Source organism: Euprymna scolopes, chromosome 7 (genome assembly GCF_053919585.1).
Source record: "Euprymna scolopes isolate OS-2025 chromosome 7, ASM5391958v1, whole genome shotgun sequence".
NCBI classification, from domain to species: Eukaryota; Metazoa; Mollusca; class Cephalopoda; order Sepiida; family Sepiolidae; genus Euprymna; species Euprymna scolopes.
In genome coordinates, this window is record NC_136488.1 from 148,705,310 (window position 1) to 148,727,440 (window position 22,131).

Below are 22,131 nucleotides of genomic sequence, written 5' to 3' on the forward strand. Positions count from 1 at the left end.
ATATATATATATCGTGGTGCACTGGGAGGAAGCTTTACATGTATAATAGCTTGACTTAAAGTTTAAAATGCAAAAGTCAAATATCATGGTTCAGTTGTGGTCTAAACAGAAACATTTATTTCAAATGCGTCCCTGTCCTATCAAAAAAACTACTGTTGATTTTATGCTTGGCCTTTCTGCTTGTGTGGTGATAATTGCTTGAATTAAAGTTTAAAATGAAAAAGTCAAGTATTATGTTTCAATTGTGCTTTAAACAGAAACATTCATTTTGAACGCACTCCTGCCATATAAAAAAAACCCATTGGTGATTTTATATACCTGAGCCTTTCTGCTTGTGTGGTAATAAAACTTCTCAAATGCACTTGTGATGTTAGGCTGTGTAAGGTGTTAACTTTGGTCAAAATCGCCTGTTCATTCTTTAATTGGATTTTTTTCAATTGTCGATGATTATTGATACTTATCAAAGACATTCCAGTACAAAACTTATCTAAAAAAGAACACTGTCAGATACATGAAGTACATTTGTATGAAATTTCATAAAAATCGACTCCGCCATTTCGGAGTTCATAGGGAACTCTCTCTCTCTCTCTCTCTCTCTCTCTCTCTCTCTCTCTCTGTCACACACACACACACACACACACACAGACACACACAGACACACACACACACACACACACACACACACACACACACACACACACACACACAAGTTCCTTTTATATAATAATAGAAATAGAGATTTACTTTCCTTATTATCTTAGACTGTTAATAAACAGAAGGAGAGAGTGGGAGAGATGGAAGCGAGAGTAATAGTATCAAACATACAGGGTGAAATGATAAATATATATATATATATATAAATAGCACACCTTAATATACAGGGTAGAATGATAAATTTGTCGCGCTAAAGAAAACAACACTGCAGCTTTATTTTAAAACTTTTATCGAAAAAATCAATTCAGGTAACTTGATTATATAGTAGAGCTGACATCTATTCAATGTAGCCGCCTTCAGCCTCCATCACCACCTCTATACAGAATTGGGAGCATGCCTTTTCAATAGGCGCCGGTGGGAGCTCAGTGAATACTCGGCGGATGGCAGTGATTAGACTAGCTTTGGTGTTATGAGTGGTCATGCTGGTGATGTTCTTGCCATATGAACAAATGGAGTAGTTCAGTGGGTTCAAGTCAGGGAGGAGGTGTGGCCAGGGAGAGAAAGGTACAAAGTCATGGTGCTCTTTCTGAAACCAAGCCTGGGTCTCTTTGGACTTGTGGGCTGGCACAGAGTCCTACTGCCACATTTAGGGTCTCTCAGCGGCCACCTGATTGCACCAGGGGATTCTCACAGTCTTAAGCACATCCAAGTACATTTTGGTGTTGACTTTCAAGCCGACTTCGAAGATATGAGGTGACATAATGTGGCCCTCACTTGAAACCACACCCAAGACCATAACCGTGGCCAGAAGCTTTGTTTTTATCACCCTAGGCACGTCTCTGTTATTTGTAGCAAGGCATTTTAAGAGTGCTGGCAATAATGCTGTTATCATAAGTTGGATCGGTAGAGAGTATGGGTTGTACAGTGGCACATCTCTAATCTCGCTTGTTGAACATTGTCTAACTTTCAGAAATGATAGAAGGCTGCTATTGCTCTTGGGATTTATACACAACTGACCAACTAGTAGGTGGTCTGTCACAAAAAAACAAAAAAATACGGTTTTCATTAAACAGAAATGGAATCATTTTGTCTCTTCTAGGGCGACAATTTTATCTTTCCACTCTGTAGAATAAAAGATGGGTGGTAATACTCTTTCTTTGTCTTGTCAGAGTACAAAATCAACTTCCTAATCTAGTGGGGAATAGTCTTTTCTCTTCCCTTTATTTCTTTTGTCATAGAAGTAACATTGCTCATCTTTCTCTACTCTGACATTATTTCTATGGACGGTGTGCAATTGATTTCCAATCTCTGCTTCCTCCCTATAAAACATTCGCTGCAAAGAACTTTGATTTCTCCCTTTGTGTAACTAAAACCAAATAGACAGTTTCTTTTCAAGAACTTCCCCATCTGCGGAAAAGCATCAGAGGACTTCTTCCCTGCAGACTACAACATGGTCAGTTTCAAGCCCAATGATAACAAGTACTTGTCGACCCATCCTCTTAACAGATCCCACTTTGTCAACTAACCTCCAACCCCTGTCATATCGCTGCAATGTTGTATCTTTGTGCCTGTTTTACAAGTATTTTAATGAAATGTACTCTAATGAACTCATTGCACTTGTGCCCCCTCTACGTACATATCCCTAACAACCCGGTTAGCAACAAAATCACGCCCCTTCACTGTTGAGGTCCCTAAATCCCAGAAAGCTTTATACTCTAATAGTTTCTCCTCCCGAACAGCTAGACTTTGGAATCCCCTTCCTGCTACCTGCTTCCCTGACTGTACTGATATGCAGAAGTTTAAATGTAATGTGAACCAACATCTTGTTAATTTTTCCTAGGGATGGTCCCAATTAGTAGCCCCTTACGTAGTTATATACCTTGTTAGGGGTGAACGTGAGTAAAAAAAAAAAAAAAAGTAATCAAATTTTATCCATTCTAATCTTTGTTTTTAATCATCATCCAATCAACAATCTACTTAACCTTTATCCTCGAGTGCTTTTTATGCCTTAGTAAGTCGTGGCTCATTATGAAGATATACGCGATGTATATTGCTATAAAAGATATTAAGAATGTCTTGAGATTTTCATTTTTAATTAGCAGAGAAATTTTTACATTTCAGGTCAGTCAAGTCTGATAAAGTTGTGACTGCTGTTGAACCCATCATGCCTATGCATCTGAAGGAAAAAATGACGATTCCCCACGTCTACGAAAATGCCCATAAAGTCTTATCCAGAATGTCTTCTTGGCTTGTCTGGCATCTCTCAACTTCTAACTGTAAGTAAAGATTTGGTCAACTTTGCGAATAGATGTTGATTATGAATTATCTCCCTTAGTTCATGTCGGTCATATTTGGGGCTCATGATCAAGAATTTTTTTGTACTTGGCCCGGGCTAGTTACTGTGACGTCCCAGTTACCGTTATAAAGTACTAGCCTGGGTGCCTGGCGTAGCCCGAGTGTTTGGAGGTGTGTGTTGAGCAAAAAATAAAAAGGAGTAGTAAGCAAGCAGGCTTGAACCCGTACCACGAAGGAGGAAAAGAATGTGAAAAAAAAAAGTGACATCCATTGCCAAACCGAAAGTGGCAAAGGTTTAAATAAAGGCTAGTCAATCGAAAAGAGGGGATGACTTTCGAAAATATCGGCGAAAAAAGCAACCCCTCCTTGTAGAAAAGTGCCCAGTTGAGGGTGAAGAATTGTTTTTAGCCAATTTTTCGATATTTGTCGTCCAAAGGGTTGAGCTTCAAAACAATACCAACCTCGTGAAAATCTGTCACCTCTGTCAAAAGTTTTAGGCATACATACATACATACACACATACACACATACATACATACATACATACATACATACATACATACACACATACATACATACATTAAACAGACAGGTGAGATTTATATTATAGATTGTGTATTTTAATTGAATTTAGTTAAAATAATACATATCTACTTAACATGTTTTGTTGTGTAAGGCAGTAATGTTTTTATATTTGAGTACTAGTTGGACACCCGGCATTGCCCAGTCGTACAATATGCTTAAACATGATATTTTAATTTATGCAGATTGCGTATGTATTATTATAGAATCAACCCCTATTGGTTATTATTATATTATTACAAGGACTAATTCGCAAAAAATAAAAAGTTAAAAAATAATAATGATAATGCCGTTCATCAAATTCCGTCTGTGTTTGTTTACAATATCATGTCAGCTGATATTTGAACTTGACAATGAATGCTCTGGAAAGTCACTTCTGATGAATGTTTAGTTTTAAAATATACAAACGAAGAAATGATTTGTAGCGATTTTAAATAGTACCTCTTCTTTTATTGTAAATTGAATTCATTGATAAGAAAAATTTTTTTTAAAAATCATGAAGTACACCTGGGTTTATACAGGGGATCATTCGATCTGTAGTTGAATGCTCTACCACTGAGCTATATTTCCAGATATCAATAATTCTGGGTTTTTTTTTTTAAAGAAGAAATAATTTGTTGAGATTTTATTATCTTCCTTGCCGGCATAATGTAAAATATTCCTCTGTAAAAATTCTTTTTTTATCTATAAGAAAGAAAAGCTATTTTTAGGATCGGATTTTTTTCGATTTTCGATACTTATCGGATTAATTTCTGTACAAAACATATCTAAGAACACTGCCAGACATATAAATTATCTTTGTGTGAAATTGGCAAAAGATAGGTTCAGCTGTTTTGGAGCCTATGAGGAGGGAACTCAATCACACACACACACACACACACACACACACACACACACACACACACACACACACACACACACACAAAGTGAATTTATATAATAGTAGAGATTATGAATTATCTCCCTTAGTTCATGTATGAGCATTTAAGGATTGTCGGCCTTATAAACAGCTTTTAGTTACTAGAAGGCAAACAGCCATTTCTGCATTCTGGAAACTGAGAGCTTTTTTCAAGAGTAACACTCTTTAAAAGCACAATGTTTCAAGGGGCGGTGGTCATATGCTTGTTGTATTTTGTATTGTGTGGAGCTGTTCTTCAGTCTTCAATTGTTCTTAAATTGTGAGCAACAGGTTGGCGTTGCATTGTGGATACAAAACAGCTGTTCATTTCTCTCATTGGCACATTGTAGTTGTCTCTAAGTAATAGTGAAAGTAGCAATCATAGAGATATTCTTTCCTATTCTCTTTCCTCTTGAAGCTTGAATAATAAAAGTATCTATAAAAAAAGCAAGTAAATCCATTATTTTCACTTTACTGCATCCTCCCTTTCCAACCCTGATAGGATGGTGGAGGCTTCAAAAACAGCATCTACTCACACTGACGCCAAGCTTATTTCAGGCAGGAACTCTCTCATCTTTCTGCCACAAAATTCCTCCCATGACACAACTGCTGGCACATGTCGACCTAACTTTTACTGGGAAATTCTATTTTTTTGCTTAACTAAGCTTACGTGAAATTTTACATTTTTAACCAACGTCTAATCTTGTTACATGCAGAAGAGACAACCATCGGAGAATATGTTTACCAATTTAAGCGATAAATTCATTACAGTGAAATGAGTTTCAGCATTATTTTGAAACAACTTATTTTATAATAAAAATCGTTAATTAATCTATAATATGAATCTCAAACGTCTGTTAGTGCATGTGTATGTTTGTATGTCTCACTAAAACTACTGACACACACGGCCAACACTGACAAAATTGGTATCGTTTGAAAGCTTAGTCTCTTGGACATCAAATATCCAAAAATTGGCCAAAAACATTCACTCTTTCACTGGGATGTTTTTTTTACAAAGAGGGGTCAATTTTTTCATCGACATTTTTGAAAAGTCATCATACGCCTTACAATGACTAACCTTATTTTGAATGGCTGTGACGTCATATGTTATTTTGGGTGTGAGGAGCTAAACCGTTCGCTTTTTTTCACTTACTTTTCCTCTTAGCGTTGTAGGTTCGAGCCTGCCTGGCTGCCTACTACTTTTTTTTGTGATTGTATGGGTACTTGCTGCTATTTTCATTTTTTAGGGGACTTTGAAACATTTTTTTAAGGGTCCGTTACTGAATACCATAAAATCTCTCCACAGGGTACTCCTGCTAGTCTATCTATAAATATAAAAGCGAAAATGTATGTGTGTATGTGTGTTCGCTTTTTCTGTATGTCTACAAAAGGCTTTTTTCAAAGAAGCGATCAGTCGCCTCACAACTTTTTAAAACTTTTTATATTACATGTAAATCGTAATATCTCAGAGTTAACAATGGAGCTCGCCTGTCTATTTAATTTGCCCGACTTCGGGAAGATAAATATTCAACATTTGTTGCTCGCCGCATGTGGATTAGTCTTTTTCCTATAATAAAAGCGACACTAATTCTAGCGGTATTTTCCATCTATCGCCGGAAATGTCCGAAAGCAATCAGCTTTGATCAATGTGGAAATATTTTCCATATATCAAACAATTGCTATTCAATTTGGACAAGGGGAGCTGTTTCCCCCTACCCCCAACATCTTGGAAAAAAAAAAAAAAAGCATTCCGCACTAAATGATACCCCGCAGTCAAAAGTTGACCTCATTAAGTCATTAAAACGTGTACCTGCTAATTCAAGTAATTAAATAAATAAATTCAAACGTGTTTCCATTAGCATCTCGCGGTGGCGCAATGGTTAACGTCGCACTCTTTTTTTTTCACACTTTAATTTACAACTTTGCCTCAAGGGTTTGGGTTCGATCCTCATACTTACGTACCAAAACCTTTTTTTTTAACCCCCCCCCCGGAGTTTTGATTTACCCAAAACCACACACACCTCCAAACACCCGGGCAACGCCGGGTACCCCTTACTTACTATATATATAAAAGCAAAATGTGTGTGACCGTTTTGTGTATGTCTCGCAAAGGCTTCTTTCGCACATGCTCCCGGGGTCATTACTATCGCTTAAAACTGTTTATATAAGTCCTATATAATAATATCTAGGATTTAGGAAAGCGCGTAGCATATAGATTTATTTACATCGATTTTTACAAAATTATTGCTATTTTGGCTTCTCGCATGTTGATTGGGCTTTTTCGTATAAAAAGCGAAACTAATTCAAAGTTAACAACGAACGTGTTCTCGGCATCGCGCCAGGAAACGTCCAGAAGCAATCAGTTTTGATCAATCTTGTATATCAGACAGTTGCTATTCAATCTGGACATGCTTTCCTCTCCCCAACATCTGTTGGGGGAAAAAACAGTCAAATTTTGGTAAACAAACCCAAACACTGCGTGACTTCTATTTGATCTTTTTAATTAGGTCAAATGGAAGCAGCAGAGTTAACTTTTATTGCACACGCCTGTTTTTATAGTTAAGTAAATAAATTCAAGCCTGCCTACGTTGTATGTCACAGTGGCCCAATGGTTAACGTCGCACGTTTTTTTTTTCACACATTAATTTCCAACTCAAGGGTACGGGTTCGATCCTCATACTCACCTACCAAAACATTTTTCTTTTTTTATTATTTACCCCCCCTCCCCCGGAGTTTTGATTTACCTCAAAACACCCGGGCATTGCCGGGTACCCCCCGCTAGTATATATATAAAAGCGAAAATGTGTGTTAGTGCGTGTGTGCATTTTTTCTGTATGTCTGCCAAAGGCTTTTTTCGACGAGCTTCTCGGTTGGGTCACACCTTCTTAAAACTTTTTATATATCTTCTAGATAATAATATCTACCAGTTATGACCGGGAATCGTGTCTATCTTTAATTTGCCTGACTTTTACGCACTATTTTCGAGATTTTTTTGATCACCGCATCTTCTTTACGCTTTTCAGTATAACAAAGCGAATGCTGGAGCGGGGGAAACAGAAACTGGCTTGCAGCCGCATCATGTTTCACCTTAATAAGATCAAACATCACGCGACTTAACTTTCTCGCACCTGTCAATTTCACTTTACAAACGTTAAATTAAAACACTTTTCACTTCCTCTCCCCTCGTGGCCGAGATGGTTAAGTCTCAGGTGTTTTTCCTTTTCGTTTCCACCTTCGCGTCAAGGTTCGAGCCTACCTTCCTACTAAAACTTTTTTCTTTTACACCTCCAAGCACTCGGCCAACGTTTTTTTTTAAACAGGGTTGTTTTGATCTAACCCCCCCCCCAAACACACACTCCCGCTAGTCTATAATATAAAAGGTACAATGTGTGTGTTGTGTGTATGTCTGCCAAAAGCTTTTGACAGACACGACAAACATTGACAAAATCGTTATTGTTAGGAAGATACGACTGTCAGACAACAAATATCTAAAAATTGGCCAAAAGCATTAATTCTGTGCTGGTCAACTGAAGAGGAGGGGTCAATTTTTGCGTCAACATTTTTGCAAAGTCATCATACACTTTGCAATGACTAAGCTTATTTTGAAAACCCGCGACGTCGTAAGTTGTAGGTGACTAAAGAGATTCCTTTTTTTCACCTCCTTTTCCTCTTAGCATTACAGGTTCAAGCCTAGCTACTGTTGCTAATTTTTTATTTTTTGCGCTTGCACGGGCACTTGCTGCTATTTTCATTTTTTTAGTGGGTTAGTTAATTTTTATTTTTGTTTCTCACCTGATTGAAACAATATTTTTAGGGTTCTGTTGCTTAATACCCTTACCATAAAATCTCTCTATACTCAGGCAACGTCGGGTAATCCTGCTAGTCTTCTATATATATAAAGGACAAAATGTGTGTGGGTGCGTGTGTGTGTGCGTGTGTTTGTATGACACAACTAACACAGACAAAATCGGTATTGTTAGACAGATCGATCGCTCGGATGGCAAATATATAAAAATTGACACAAAACATTAATTCTGTGCTGGTCAACTGAGCCGTTCTTTGCAATGAGGGGTCAGTTTTTGCGTCAACATTTTTTGCAAAGTCATCATACGCCTTGCGATGACTGAGCTTATTAAACGCCCATGACGTTTTAAGTCGCCATGGGCGCTGCGGCTAAACCGCTACTTTTTTTCACCTTCTTTTCCTCTTACACATTATAGGTTCGAGCCTGCCTGCTTACTCCTTTTTTAACACCTCTTTCCATATAAGCTGCCTACTGCATCTATTTTTTTCTTTTTGCTGCTTGCTGCTATTTTTTGATTTTGTTTTACGGCTGGGAGTTGTTCAATTACCTTATAACATTACCTTTCTACACCTGGGCAATTCCGGGTACCCCCGCTAGTCTATAATATAAAAGGCAAAATGTGTGTGTGTGTTTGTGTGAGTATGTGTCTGCTGTATGTCTACCAAAAACTTTTGACAGACACAACAATCACTGTTAAAATTGGTATCGTTAGAAAGGTCAGACTCTCGGACGGCAAATATGCAAACATTGGCCCAAAACATTAATTTTGTGCTGGTCAACTGAGCCGTTTTTTGCAATAAGGGGTCAGTTTTGCATCAACATTTTTACAAAGTTGTCATACTCCTTGCAATGACTTACCTTATTTTGAATGCTCACAACGTCGTAACTCATGGTGGGCAACTAAAGCATTTTCCTTTCTTCCACCCCCTTTTCCTCTTAGCATTACGGGTTTGAGCCTAGCTACATAAATTTTTTGTGCACTCGCACGGGTACTCGCTGCTATTTTTTTTAGGGCTCAGTTGTCATAAAACCTCTTCACACCCGGGCAACACCGGGTACCCCTGCTAGTCTTCTATATAAATAAAACAGTCAAAGTATGTATGTATGTATATTTGTGTTTTAACTAATAAACTCTTAAACTACTGGTCATATAGCACTGAAATTAACAGGAAATAGTAATCATATGCCAAGGCTGGTTCAAAACGAGTAAAATGTTTGTTTGGGTGGATAAATAACTCGTACAGATATATATGCAAAATGTTCATTTCAACCTGCCAATGTATTTCTATTACATTTGCGCATGCGCTTCATACATAGCTCGAAGTGGTTTAATAATAAATCTTTCTTATATATTTGTTGGGTTAGCTTAAACAGTAGGAAACGCGACTGGAGGGCTAAATTATTTTGGTTTCGATTACAGCTGATAGTACCCAAGTCATTTTTTTTTAACTTTCGAAATCAACGGTCGGGTTTCAATCCTGGCTTGAGGTAGTTGCCTGTCTAGCCGCACTGATGAGCTGTGAAACAGCGAAACAGTACTGTATGTGGATGACTATATATATATATATATATATATATATATATATATATATATATATATATATATATAAACGAATAAAGAAAAGTTATAAGCTTTTATACTTTTCGTATTCTTTTTTAGACATTTCCATTCATACATATATATATATATATATATATATATATATATATATATATATATATATATATATATATATATATATATATTCAATAGAAAATTGGCTCTACTAATAAATACAAAATATCCGCATGAATTCAAATATGTTTAAGCGTATTTTATGACTGGGCAAGATCGCCCATCCCCCACCTGCTTGTAAGAAAATAAAAATGTGAGAATATAAAGCAACTAGCAGGACCCATTTCCTGGCATTGCCTAGAAGAATATAAAAGAATGCTTTAACTATAAAACATAAATATTAGAATATCAGTTTTGCAAAATAAATAAATAAAATAATAATGAAATGAGAAAAGCATCCACTGTAAGTTGAAGAAATACTTAACAAAAATATTCCTTGGAGCATGCAAAGATTTGTTCATATTAAATTCTTCTCAAATAAAAATAACAAAAATATATTTAAGTGTATTATACGACTAGTAAGGCTGGGCATTCCCCTGTTAGTCGTTAACAAAATTCCCAATCCTTCCCACAAGGCAGCCATATTTGATACAAATAAACTTCAGTCTCTACCTGACTTGCCCATCAAGTTTCAGTGATGAAGTTACAACAGTTTTTTGTTTTATTGCAGTTCCATATGCATGGACACTTTGGTGATTGTATTATGATCCAGAATGGACTTTACATTCACTGGATCTTAATCTCCCGGATTTTTATCTGTAGGAATATCAAAACAATGCCCAGATGATTCCTGAAACACACACACACACACACACACACACACACACACACACACACACACACACACACACACTTAAAAAAATGTCAACTATGAAATCCTCAATAAAATTCACAATCCTTTCTGCAATTCATTCATACAAATAAACTTCAGTCTATGACTGACTTATCCACCAAGTTTCAGTCATGAATATCAAACAGTTTTTGATTCATCATAACTTCAATGATATGAGGGGACACTTTAATGATCGTATCGTTAGTAAGAGGTGTGATCCTGATGGAATTTAGCTGATAATCATTTTGATAATCTGCGCTCAATTTGGGTTTTGAGAATTATACTAGATGCCATCCATTTGATCGTTAATACAGTTCACAATCATTTCTGCGATCAAACCAGATTTGCTACAACCACCAAACGTCAGTCGTTGTCTTCTCACTGTTTAGTATTATGCGGGAGGGAGCACTTTGGTCATCATCTCAGCAGTAGTAAGTGTTATCCTGAATAGGTTTGTCTATCAAAATGATGCTCAGATGATTCCTCAAACAAAATCAAGACAGTAGCAAAAGAAGAGCGTGTTAGAGTTATGATGCTTCTGCAGTTTATGAACCATACTGAAATAAAAACGGTATTATGTAGAAAAACATTCTCAATATGGGGTGGGGGGTTTGTTAACTGTTCTGTGCGCTCACCTAACAATTTAATAAACAAAATATACTGTAAAAATCAAATTTAACTTGAAAATCTTATTTAAAATAGCATGGTTTATAAACTCTAGAAGTACCAGAATCACTGACAATAGGTGTGATTGACAAAAGCAACATGTATTGCTTTTTTGTTTTTTTTACACGGTGGTCACCACTTATCAAGGCCCAGAAGCCACTCAGGGATAAGGGCTATTGCAAGTACAGTACGTTAGTGTGGAGATTTGATGAAGTGTTTACTTAAGGGGGCGGTTCATTAGGAATTTATTAACGTTGGACTTGAAGACATCCAAGTTGTAGTCAGGTGGGAAGCAGGCAGACGGAACAGAGTTCCATAGGCGTGCAGTTCTAAGAAAGAAGCTTTGTTCATGGAATCCACGTTTTGATTTAGGCACAGATAAAGAGTGGGGGAAATTTTTCACAGTGGATTCAGCTAGATGGGTGTTTTTTGTGAAAGATTGGCAAGGGGGGACCAGAGATTGGAGTTCAGACGAGCACCTGCCATGGGAATAACGATGAAACAAGGATAGGCTCGCAACGTCTCTTCTGTGGGAGAGAGGTTGCAGGGAAGAGAAAAGGGCATCCCCCACTAAGCCACAAAGTCTATTTTGTACTCTGTCAAGGCAGGATAGGCTGTTTTTAGCAGCTCCTGCCCAGATATGGCAGCAGTATTCCATCCTTGGACGTACTTGGCTTTCTTGTTCTTAAAGTTAATGTTGTATTGTTTTATTTTGTTTTGCACCTATGCCAATCTGGCATAATCTCTTGTCTTTTTTTTTTAAACAGTTGTTTATTTTCCCCCTCTTTTCAGCCCTTTCCTATTCCAGTGCTGCTTTGGATTTGCAAGTCATTCCTGGCGTCAAAGTCAATGAATCATTTATCATTGTTCGTGCCCGCACTGAAAGTCTTGCCATCTATAATGATGTTGGAGTAAGTATAAACGGATTTTGCTCATAAACTTATTTAAAAAACGTAACATGCGGCCGCAGCCGAATTTGTAGTGTAGTTCAAATTTTGTCCGTAGCTGAATACTTGATGCTTCATTAGAGCTATCAAAGGTATTTTTTATTGTGACGTCATCACTAGATGGATTATGACTCATCAGAGTCGCTGAATCTAGCGAGATTCGAAATCGGGACCCCATGATAAGAAGTCTAAACATCTACCACTGGACTATCTTGCATGACTGCTGGATTATCGCGTTTTTTTTATGTAGATGTTGTTTATTTTTGTTTGCGATACTTTTTTGAATGAATTAAATTATTTATACGAATGTGCATTATTACCTAAATGCGAGTTGGAAATAATTTTCCCTTCAACCAATTTGGTACCCCCAAATGGTGAGTGGCATATGTATTTTTTTTTTAAATATAATTATCCACTGGCAAATGTTTCGTCATCTACGACTCATCAGAGTGGCTGAATCTAGCAAGATTCGAAATCTGGACCCCATGATAAGAAGCCTAAGCCTCCTCCTCCACTGGGCTATCTCGCACGACCACTAATGTATTGATGTTTAGATGTTATTTATTTGTTTTTGTAAGCGATACTTTTTTGAATGAATTCAATTACTTATACAAAAGTGCATTTTTACCTAAATAAGAGTTGGGAATAATTTTCCCTTTCATCAATTTGGTGCCATCTGCCTGTGAGAGAAGGGTAGACAGCGCCAGTTTCCCAACCTAGTATTTTACTTTGCAGTACATACAGTGCCTCGCCTTCCCAAATGGTCATCCATCTAGTACTAACCAGGCTCGATGTTGTTTAATTTCGGTGATCTGGTGAGAACCAGTGTGTCGACATGACTGTGCCGTATATGATTACATAGTTTGATGTATAACATAGTTAATATGTAACAAGAATAGGGGCTTTTGTATTGAGATTACCGTAATGTTTCAAACATTCTGAAATATTGCATTCAGGCTTCATCTATCGATCTTGTCTTTGATATTCAGCATCTTTTTTTTTTTCTAATTACATTTTCACCCCAAACAAGGCACATTGCCACTTTGATGTAGAGGGCTACTATTAGGGACAAAGGCTACAGGGGTACTAGGTGGGGAGGGGGCAGCAAGATGTCGGTTCATGTTACACTTGAACTTCTGCATGTCAGTACAGTTGGGGAAGCTGGAACCTGGAAGGGAATTCCAAAGTCTAGCGGTTCTGGGGAAGAAACTACTGGAGTAGAAGGCTCTCTTACATCTAGGGATCTCAACTGTGAAGGGGTGGGATTTTGCTGCTTGTTGGGTTTGTCACGGGTATTTACACAAGTTAAAAAAAAAATTGGCCGCGTGGATGATCTTTACATAAAGTCTTATGAATAGCGACTAGACGCAATGGAGTCTGGAAGGCTGTGTAATGGCCTCATCCTTGCCTTTAGCATCATATGGGCAACTACAATATGCCACATGATTGCTTCTTTACACTGGTCCCACAGAGAGGGTTAACACTTTCAGGAATGGTCTAAGTAATAATAATAATAATAAATGCAGTTTCTGCAACACTGAGGTTGAGAGCATGGGCCACCTGATCTCTAGTTGCAAAGTTCTACTTGGAGATGGTTATTATACAAATCGCCATAATGGAGTTTGCAAATACCTTCATTGGAAGATATGTAGGTATTTATTTGCTTCCCCTCATAAATAAAATATGACACAAGGTCGGTTTTTATGTGAGGTGAAGGGAGAGGGGAAGGGGGAGAGGATGGTACATATAAGGTTGCCCCTACATGTACCAACAACCAATTGCCACAAGGTGCAGCATCTGCCGGAACAGGGTATTTATTTGCTCCCCAACCGAGCAAATTAGGCACAAGGCCGATTTTTAAAGTGAGGAGTGAAGGGGAAATGGGGACCAACTTCCCGGGGAGTAAGGGAGCTGGATAGTGACAATTGGTATGAAGGGTTGCCCCTACATTGACCAAGGTCTTATACGTGGGGTTGCCCCCACATATGGTCTTTGCTTGTAGTATCTGCCGGAACAGATACTACACTCTGATCCCAGCAAAAGTGACAAGTATGTAAGAAGCTAAATGTTCAGTGCAGTAAAAAATCTTGGGAACATATACCCGAATGAACAGTTGGGAATGACAACTACACCATTCACTATGACTACACCATTCACTATGACTACACCATTCACTATGACTACACCATTCACTATGACTACATAATCCCTACTGGTACATATCTAGAAAATGCAGCCGTTAAACCAGATATAATGATTTGGGGCAGAGCGGATAAAAAAGCGACCATAATGAAGGTCAGTGTACCCAATGATACAGGGCTTAACATAGCTGGGAGAGAAAAGATAACAAAGTATCAAGGACTTATGTATGATATGAAACGAAATTGGAAATTAAAAGAGGTTTCAATTATATCAATCATCATAGGAGCAACTGGGCTTATGAAAATGAACTTTAAAAAGTACTTAGCAAGCATACCCAGTGAACCAAGTGCAAGTGAAATACAAATGATTGGACTGAAAGGGACGGCTAAAATCCTAAAAAAAATCTCTTGGTTGGACTCACTAAAATAGGGGTAAATCTGGTTGGATGTCCTACCCCCTAGAAGAAAAAGATGAAGATTGGTTGGTTGGTTGGTTGTTTTTGTTATACGGCATATCAACCCTTTTCAGGTTATTTAATGCTGAATCCAGTTATTTTGAAGAACAATTTTTTAATAGAATATATTGTTTTTTTTTCAAGTCGGTTTCTATTTAATCCATAGTTGGGACCCTAACAGGTACTACCACTCCGGGTCAGAGTGGACTTGGGAGCAATGGCAATTAAAGGGTGGCTCCACACCCCTCAAAGGCTGCAAGCTGGGGCCTCACCATCGGATATAGTTTAAGGTCATATCCAGGACCAAAAAGATGAAGAAAAACAATATAAACAGAATGGCAGTTTAAATAATGGGCGTTTGTGCACTTTTGGTGCCGTGCTATTTTTAAATAGTTTTTTCAGGTTAAATTCAAACTTCACGATATCTTTTTTTTTAAATTAAATTGTTAAGTGGAAGCACATAAGAGTTACAAAACATCCTCCCCTCCCTCTTGTTAAGAATGGCTTTCCAAATAATAACGTTATTATTTCAGCACGGTGGCAAAGTGCACAAGTAACGAATAATGTATTTAAAGGCAGCATAATTTCTCTTCATATTATTGTAAAAAACGTTTCGGTTGACGTAACCTCCGACCTTCTTCAGGTGTATCTGGTCTGAATTCTAGGAGCCTTAAACCTATTTTGATTTCTAGTTGTAAATATCACTATTTATTATTATTTATTATTACTATATATATATATATATATATATATATATATATATATATATATATATATATATAGTATTTTTACTTATAACTTGTATATATTATCTATTATTTATAATTAACGGTTAACGTATATTATGTATTATTCATAATTAACGGTTAACGTTAATTATAAATAATACATAATATAAAGTAATAAGTAAAAGTAATAATAATAATAATAATATATATATATATATATATATATATATATATATATATATATATATATATATATATACTAGCTGTACCCTGCCACGCATTGCTGTGGCTCAATTTGGTGTAATGGAAAATTCTAATAAAAAGAGAATATGCATGTTTCTCATATTCTTAGAACAGCAATCCACTCCAAAAAGTGAAAAAGTGGACAAGAATGAAAAAAAATGGTACTCTTGCAGAATTGGATTCTGATCCTCGGGAGTTACCATCAATCATGGCTTGGGCTCGACCAACAATCAGCGGATAAAGCTGAACATAGCAAAAATGTTGAAACGATAAATGTTGCTTTTTTTTGTTTTCTGTATACAAAAATGTGAGTTAGTAATTGATATTTGAGTGATGGGAGGGGGGCGGCGGTTAGTATACACAGATTCGAAAAAATTGTCCAAAAACAAATAAATGAAAGCAAAGGTAAGGTAAATTATGTTTCTACCTAACTGGATAATTGTTTAGTGTTTTTATGTAACGTAAAATGTTTAATCGGCTCGAAAAAACAGAAATGGTTGCAGACTCTGTTGAATACGTTGTTTAGGAAATTAAGTTGATAACTAAAAACTATGTCAAAAACCTACCGAATATATGTTACCATGACATAGGCTGAAATAATCGGTGGGTTTGTGACAGTATTCTGTATAGTTTTTTTAGTTTTAACTCACTTTCTCAAACTTAACGTAATCAACAGTGTCCGCCCCCATTTGTATCTTTCACATGTATTTTATCACCGATAAACACTGTTTTTCGAGCCGACTAAACGTTACATTAAATGAAAAGGGTTTGTGTTACGAAGTTGTCAAAAAATAAATATATAACAAATAAATGTTATCAAAGGCAAGAAAAGTAAATGTTCTACCTAACTGGATAAGATTGTAATGTTTAATCGGTTCAAAAACATGCAGTGTTTATCGGTATATTTGAAAAATACAAATGGCGGTAGACTGTATCGAACACGTTAAGTTTGGGGAAATTTTGCGAAAATGAGTTTAAACTAAAAAACTATACAAAATACTGTTAGGAACTCACTCAATATATGTTACTATGACGTAGGCTGACATATAATCAGTGGTTTTAAACTTTTGCTCGATACAGGTGACGACTTTTAAGAGTCCCTTTTAGTGATTACCTGGTTTAAGGATATTTGTACAACTAAACGGCAAATCTGCCCAAAAAATCCGGTATTATTTTACTTTAAGGCCCATCTCATGTTCGTATATAACGAAATATTTTATTGTAGATTTCAGTGTATTAAAAACGAATCTGCAAACCGTTTCCGTCGCAAAAAGAAAGTTTTCATGATATGAAGAAATTACTTTTTCGAAAAGTGGGTGATCACTTTTCAATGTAAATTTAACTTAGAATGAGCACCCACTTTCTGACCACCTGAGAGAGGGGCATTTTTCTGTGTGTTTCTTGGCTAAAAAGTTTTTTGTTTGATTTCTTTTGCATGGTGATAACCCCTGAACTCTGGGACTATTTTCCATTTCACAGCCGTAGCCTTCGTTTATCTTACGCGCGAGCATAAACGAAAGCTGTTTAGCCAATAAACATGGGAAAAAATCCCCCCCTCTCTCAGGTGGCTAGAAAATGGGTGCTTATTTTAAGTTAAATTTACATGGAAAAGTGATCGCCTACTTTTCGAAAAAGTAATTTCTTCATATCATAAAAACTATTTTTTTGCAACGGAAACGGTTTGCAGATTCGTTTTTAGCACACCGAAATCTACAAATTTTTTTTTGTTATATAAGAACGTGAGACGCACGGCCCTTTATGGAAAATTTTATCAAAAATCCGGGAGAAAATAGTTTTCAATAAAAACAGCAAATGAATTCAATAGAAAAAAAATGGATGCTATTTTAAAAAATTTTTCTGTGTTTCTTGGCTAAAAAGTTTTTTGCTTGATTTCTTTTGCATTTTGCAATTTAAACAGTTAATTTTAAAGGATTTTCCAAGGGTAGAAAGAAAGCCCCCCCCCCCCAAATAATCGTGGCCACAAAGTGGGTGATCATTTTACGTTAAATTATTATGGAAAAGTGATCCTCCACTTTTTCAAACCAACATTTCTTCATATCTTGGAAACTACTCGTTTGCCTTAATTATAAACGTTATTATCGTTTTCAGCGACCCTGAAAACCTTTAAGAGTGGTAATTTTAAAGGAATTTTCGAGGGTGGAGTAATTCTTCATATTTACCTTCTTTTTTTTTCCAATAACATAAGAAATTAAGAATTAGATAAATTTTTATTTTAGGTAGGCTTCGCCAGGAAAGCTTTTAAAAATAAAAAAATTAAGATAAACAAATGGTGCTAGTGCACTTACCGATCCACGCTATATTTTAAATCGTATTTCCAAATTTAATTAAAGTTTTATGATATGTTTTTTTTATTCAATTGTAAGGTTAAAGTACAAAAAAATATATATATATATATATATATATAATTTAAAAAATAGGGAATTTTTTTTTTTTTTACCCATCTATTAATTAGATAGTTAAATGTTGTAATTCAAAAGTCGTCAACGTGTGGTGCACGTGAAAGGCTAATTTCTACCGGAAATGAAATGGCGGACAGTCTCGCAGTTACGAAAAATATTTTTATTTTATTTAATATATTTTTATAATTTGCGATCTTAACGATCTTAATTTATTTTAATAACATGCAAACATTCCTTGACTTTACAGATAAATTTTCTGAAAATTTCAATTAAATTGGTAATGTAGAAATATGGTTTTATGGACTTTGAACGAACCAAGAATTACATTTGTATATATATACATATATATATATATATATATATATATATATATATATATATATATATATATATATATATATATATAGTGAATATCTCAAGCATGTATATATACATACATATACATATGTATATATATATATATATATATATGTATATATATACAGTAATATATAGTAATAATAATTAGTAATAAATAGTAATATTTACAACTAGAAATAAAAATAGATTAAAGATATAAAATATACATAGAGAATTTTTTTTTTTTAGATCTATTAAGTCAAAAATGTGGCATCGGCCCTAGCGGTCATACCAGCTAAGTTTCACTTTGACATCATTCTGAAAACCTAGGCTCTAACAATCCATCAGATCCTTCTTTTATTTTTGGAATAAGGTGTGGTTCGATTAGGTCCTAAAAGATGCCACTCCCAGGCATTATCTCATCCTTCAAGAGGAGAGAAGTGAAGTCATTTCTAATGGCCTGAAGCGTCACTACAAGAGAATGCTGATGTGTTCGTCCTTGGCTACTTTTGCGCCTGAGCAGAGTGGCCCCTCCAAAAAGAACCTATTTCCCCCTACCTACTGAGCCACGTTTCGCTGCAGTCGGAACCAGTTGAAAAGTTTACCTTTGGAATTCCCTCCCTGCTCCTTGTTTCACCGACTGTGCCAACATTCAGAAATTTAAATGTGATGTAAACGAACATCTGGTTACCTAACTCTCCACCACCGAGGTTTCTCCCCGACCCCACTTCCTCTATAAATCTGGCCCCTACCACAGTAGTCCCTTTATGTTTCAGTGGCAATATGTCTTGTTCGGAATCAACACGACTGTAATCAGTACAGCCTTTAAATTAAATCGTTATTGGTACTCGTTTGCCAATCCTGCAATTTGCATGCCCGATTTTTTGTTTTTTTGTTTTTTATTTTCTTGTTTGAAAAGTCAATCCAATATTGTTTTATTTTTCATTTGCACTCATGCCCCTCCCTCCCCCGTGTGTTTATTCTGTTACTTATGTTTTTTTTTTCTTCTTTCTTTTATCTACGCTTTTAGGTTGAAGTTATCATCCCAAAGAATGTCTCCGAAATTGCCAAGGCTGTGAAAGAGGTAAGTGATCGTTGTCATCACATTCTGTCCACCGTTCATGCTCGCATGTGTTGGATGGCTTTTAGAAATTGACTTCCAAACTTATCTATCTCTGGCCAGGTCCTTATTCATCCCTCTTTCTATAAAATCCATCCTTATCACTTCCTCTGCTAACCGACTTTAACATCTGAGCTTTTCTACATCCAATGACCCAAGAATTCCTATCCATTCTTTGAATGTGGCCATACCATCAAAGTCTCCTGTTCTGTACATATCTCCCTATACTGTTCAGATATCATCTTCCGCTGAAGTCATCAAATCTTTTAGGACTCACATTACACATCCATCGTATCATTCTCGCATAATTTCTCTCCATGCAGCGCATATCTTCAACTCTCACTTCTATACATCCATGCATATGTACATTTACTTTCTTATCTTGGTTATGTCAAGTGCAGACAATGCCAATGACTAATGACTTTGGCCGGCATTTCTGTACCAATCTTGGCAATCATTCTGATAAACCAAGGAATGACCTGAACCACCAGACATTTATTTGGCACAATAAAGTATGGGGCAGCTTGGTCCTTGGAGGTTCATCCTCCTAGGCGTTTCTTCCTCTTTTTTGAGGAATGATTCGTTTATTGCTGATTGCCTGAAGCGCCCTAAGCAGAGTATACCAATGGATCCATTCCCTGCTTTGTATCAGTAGGAGTGCCCCCCCCCCGCCACCATCACCCTGGGGGGAGCTGGGTTTTTTTTTTCCCTCTTCAGCCCTCATGCCACATCGTATTGCAGTTGAGGAGGCAAGTAAATAATGACTTTATAATGGTCTTCTCTTCTTCATTGGATCCTTTTTATATTAATGCATCGGTTTGTTGGGCATCATCTACACTGGTGAGTCCCTGTCCATGTATCTGGCTAGCTACACACATGGAAATATCTATGAAAGTTTTGGAGCAAAAGTTTTAGAAAAGAATGGCCTTCCTTCCCCAATGCTTTATTGTGATTGTGATTGACACTAAGTTTAGGTTAGAGGTTACATCGGCCGAAATATTGTGAGAACAGTTTGTTTGTTTTTGTTTTTGTTTTACAGCATATCAACCCTTTTCAGGTTCCACACTCCCCAAAGCCCACAAGCTGGGGCCTCACCACTGGATATAGTTTAAGGTCATATACAGGACCATTGGGAGAACAACTCACAAGATGAGAACAGTAATTTAAATAATACAAATTATCAATCCTCATCTCAAAAATTCAGAAACATAGCGTACATTATAACTGATCCTTTTCTTCCGTGTGTAAGTGCTTCCATATCATAAAACTGCACGACCCTATTATTAAAAAATGTGCTATCCTATAATATAATTCTACTTCGCTACTATAAAATATTTCTTCTCTATCATAAAATGTTTTTTCCCTATCATAAAACTGTGCTTTTCTGACATAAATAATAACAACAAATACAAATTCTGCTACACGGAATTGGAAAGTGTGAGTCATCTAGTATCAAGTTGCAAGGTTCTTTTGGGGGACAGCTACTACACAGCGAGACATGATAGAGTATGTAAGTACCTCCACTGGACCCTCTGTAAAAAATTAAACATCCACTGTAGCAGCAAATTCTAGGAACATCAACCTGAAAGAACAGTTAGAAATGACTTATATACCATACATTACGACCATGTAATCCCTTCAGCCACCTACCTTGAAAATGCTGCTGTGAAACCTGACATAGTTACATGGAATAAATCAGAGAGAGTTGCAACCTTGTTTGAAGTGAGTGTCCCTAATGATGGAGGTCTGAACAGAGCTGAAAGGGAGAAACAGACCAAATATCAAGGTCTCATGTATGATATGAAAAGAAACTGGAATCTTAGGGAGATATCAATCATACCAGTTATTATAGGTGCCACAGTGTTTATGAAGAAGAACCTGAAGTCCTACCTAATTAATATTCCTAGTGAACCAAGTGCAAAAGAGATCCAGACAATTGCACTTAAGGGAACAGCGAGGATACTAAAAAGAGCTCTCGGTTGGTTTCAATAAAAAGCAGGGCAATGTTGGCAGCTGGTTTGGCTGCCCCATACCCAGCATTACAATCTTCAAAGGAAAAAAATTAAAAAAAACATGAAATTATACTTCCGTATCATAAATTTGTAGTACCTTATTATAAAATTGTACTTCTCTACAATAGAAGTATATTCGTCTCTCATAAAATTGTAGTACCTTATCATAGCATTGCACTTCCCTATAATAGAAGCGCGTTTCCTTATAAAATTGTACTCTGTTATGAAAGTGTATTTTTCTATTATAAAAGTGTGGTCCCTTATTATAACATGACTTTAATGAAAACAAACATCTTGTTACGTAACCCCCACCACCAAAGTTGCCCCATCTCCTTCGATAAATCTGGCTCTTATCACAGTAGCCCCTTATATTTCAGTA

General features: G+C 36.4%; 1 protein-coding gene across 1 annotated transcript in view; it reads left to right on the forward strand.

Moving 5' to 3' along the window:
• The window catches only part of LOC145280048 (uncharacterized), a 158,086-nt gene that overhangs the window by 86,522 nt on the left and 49,433 nt on the right, over nt 1-22,131 (forward strand). Inside the window, exons 13-15 of the mRNA XM_080131729.1 lie at nt 2,776-2,930; nt 12,140-12,258; nt 19,651-19,704. Coding sequence (XP_079987855.1) covers nt 2,776-2,930; nt 12,140-12,258; nt 19,651-19,704 — 328 coding nt within the window. The remainder of the gene's footprint in view (nt 1-2,775; nt 2,931-12,139; nt 12,259-19,650; nt 19,705-22,131) is intronic.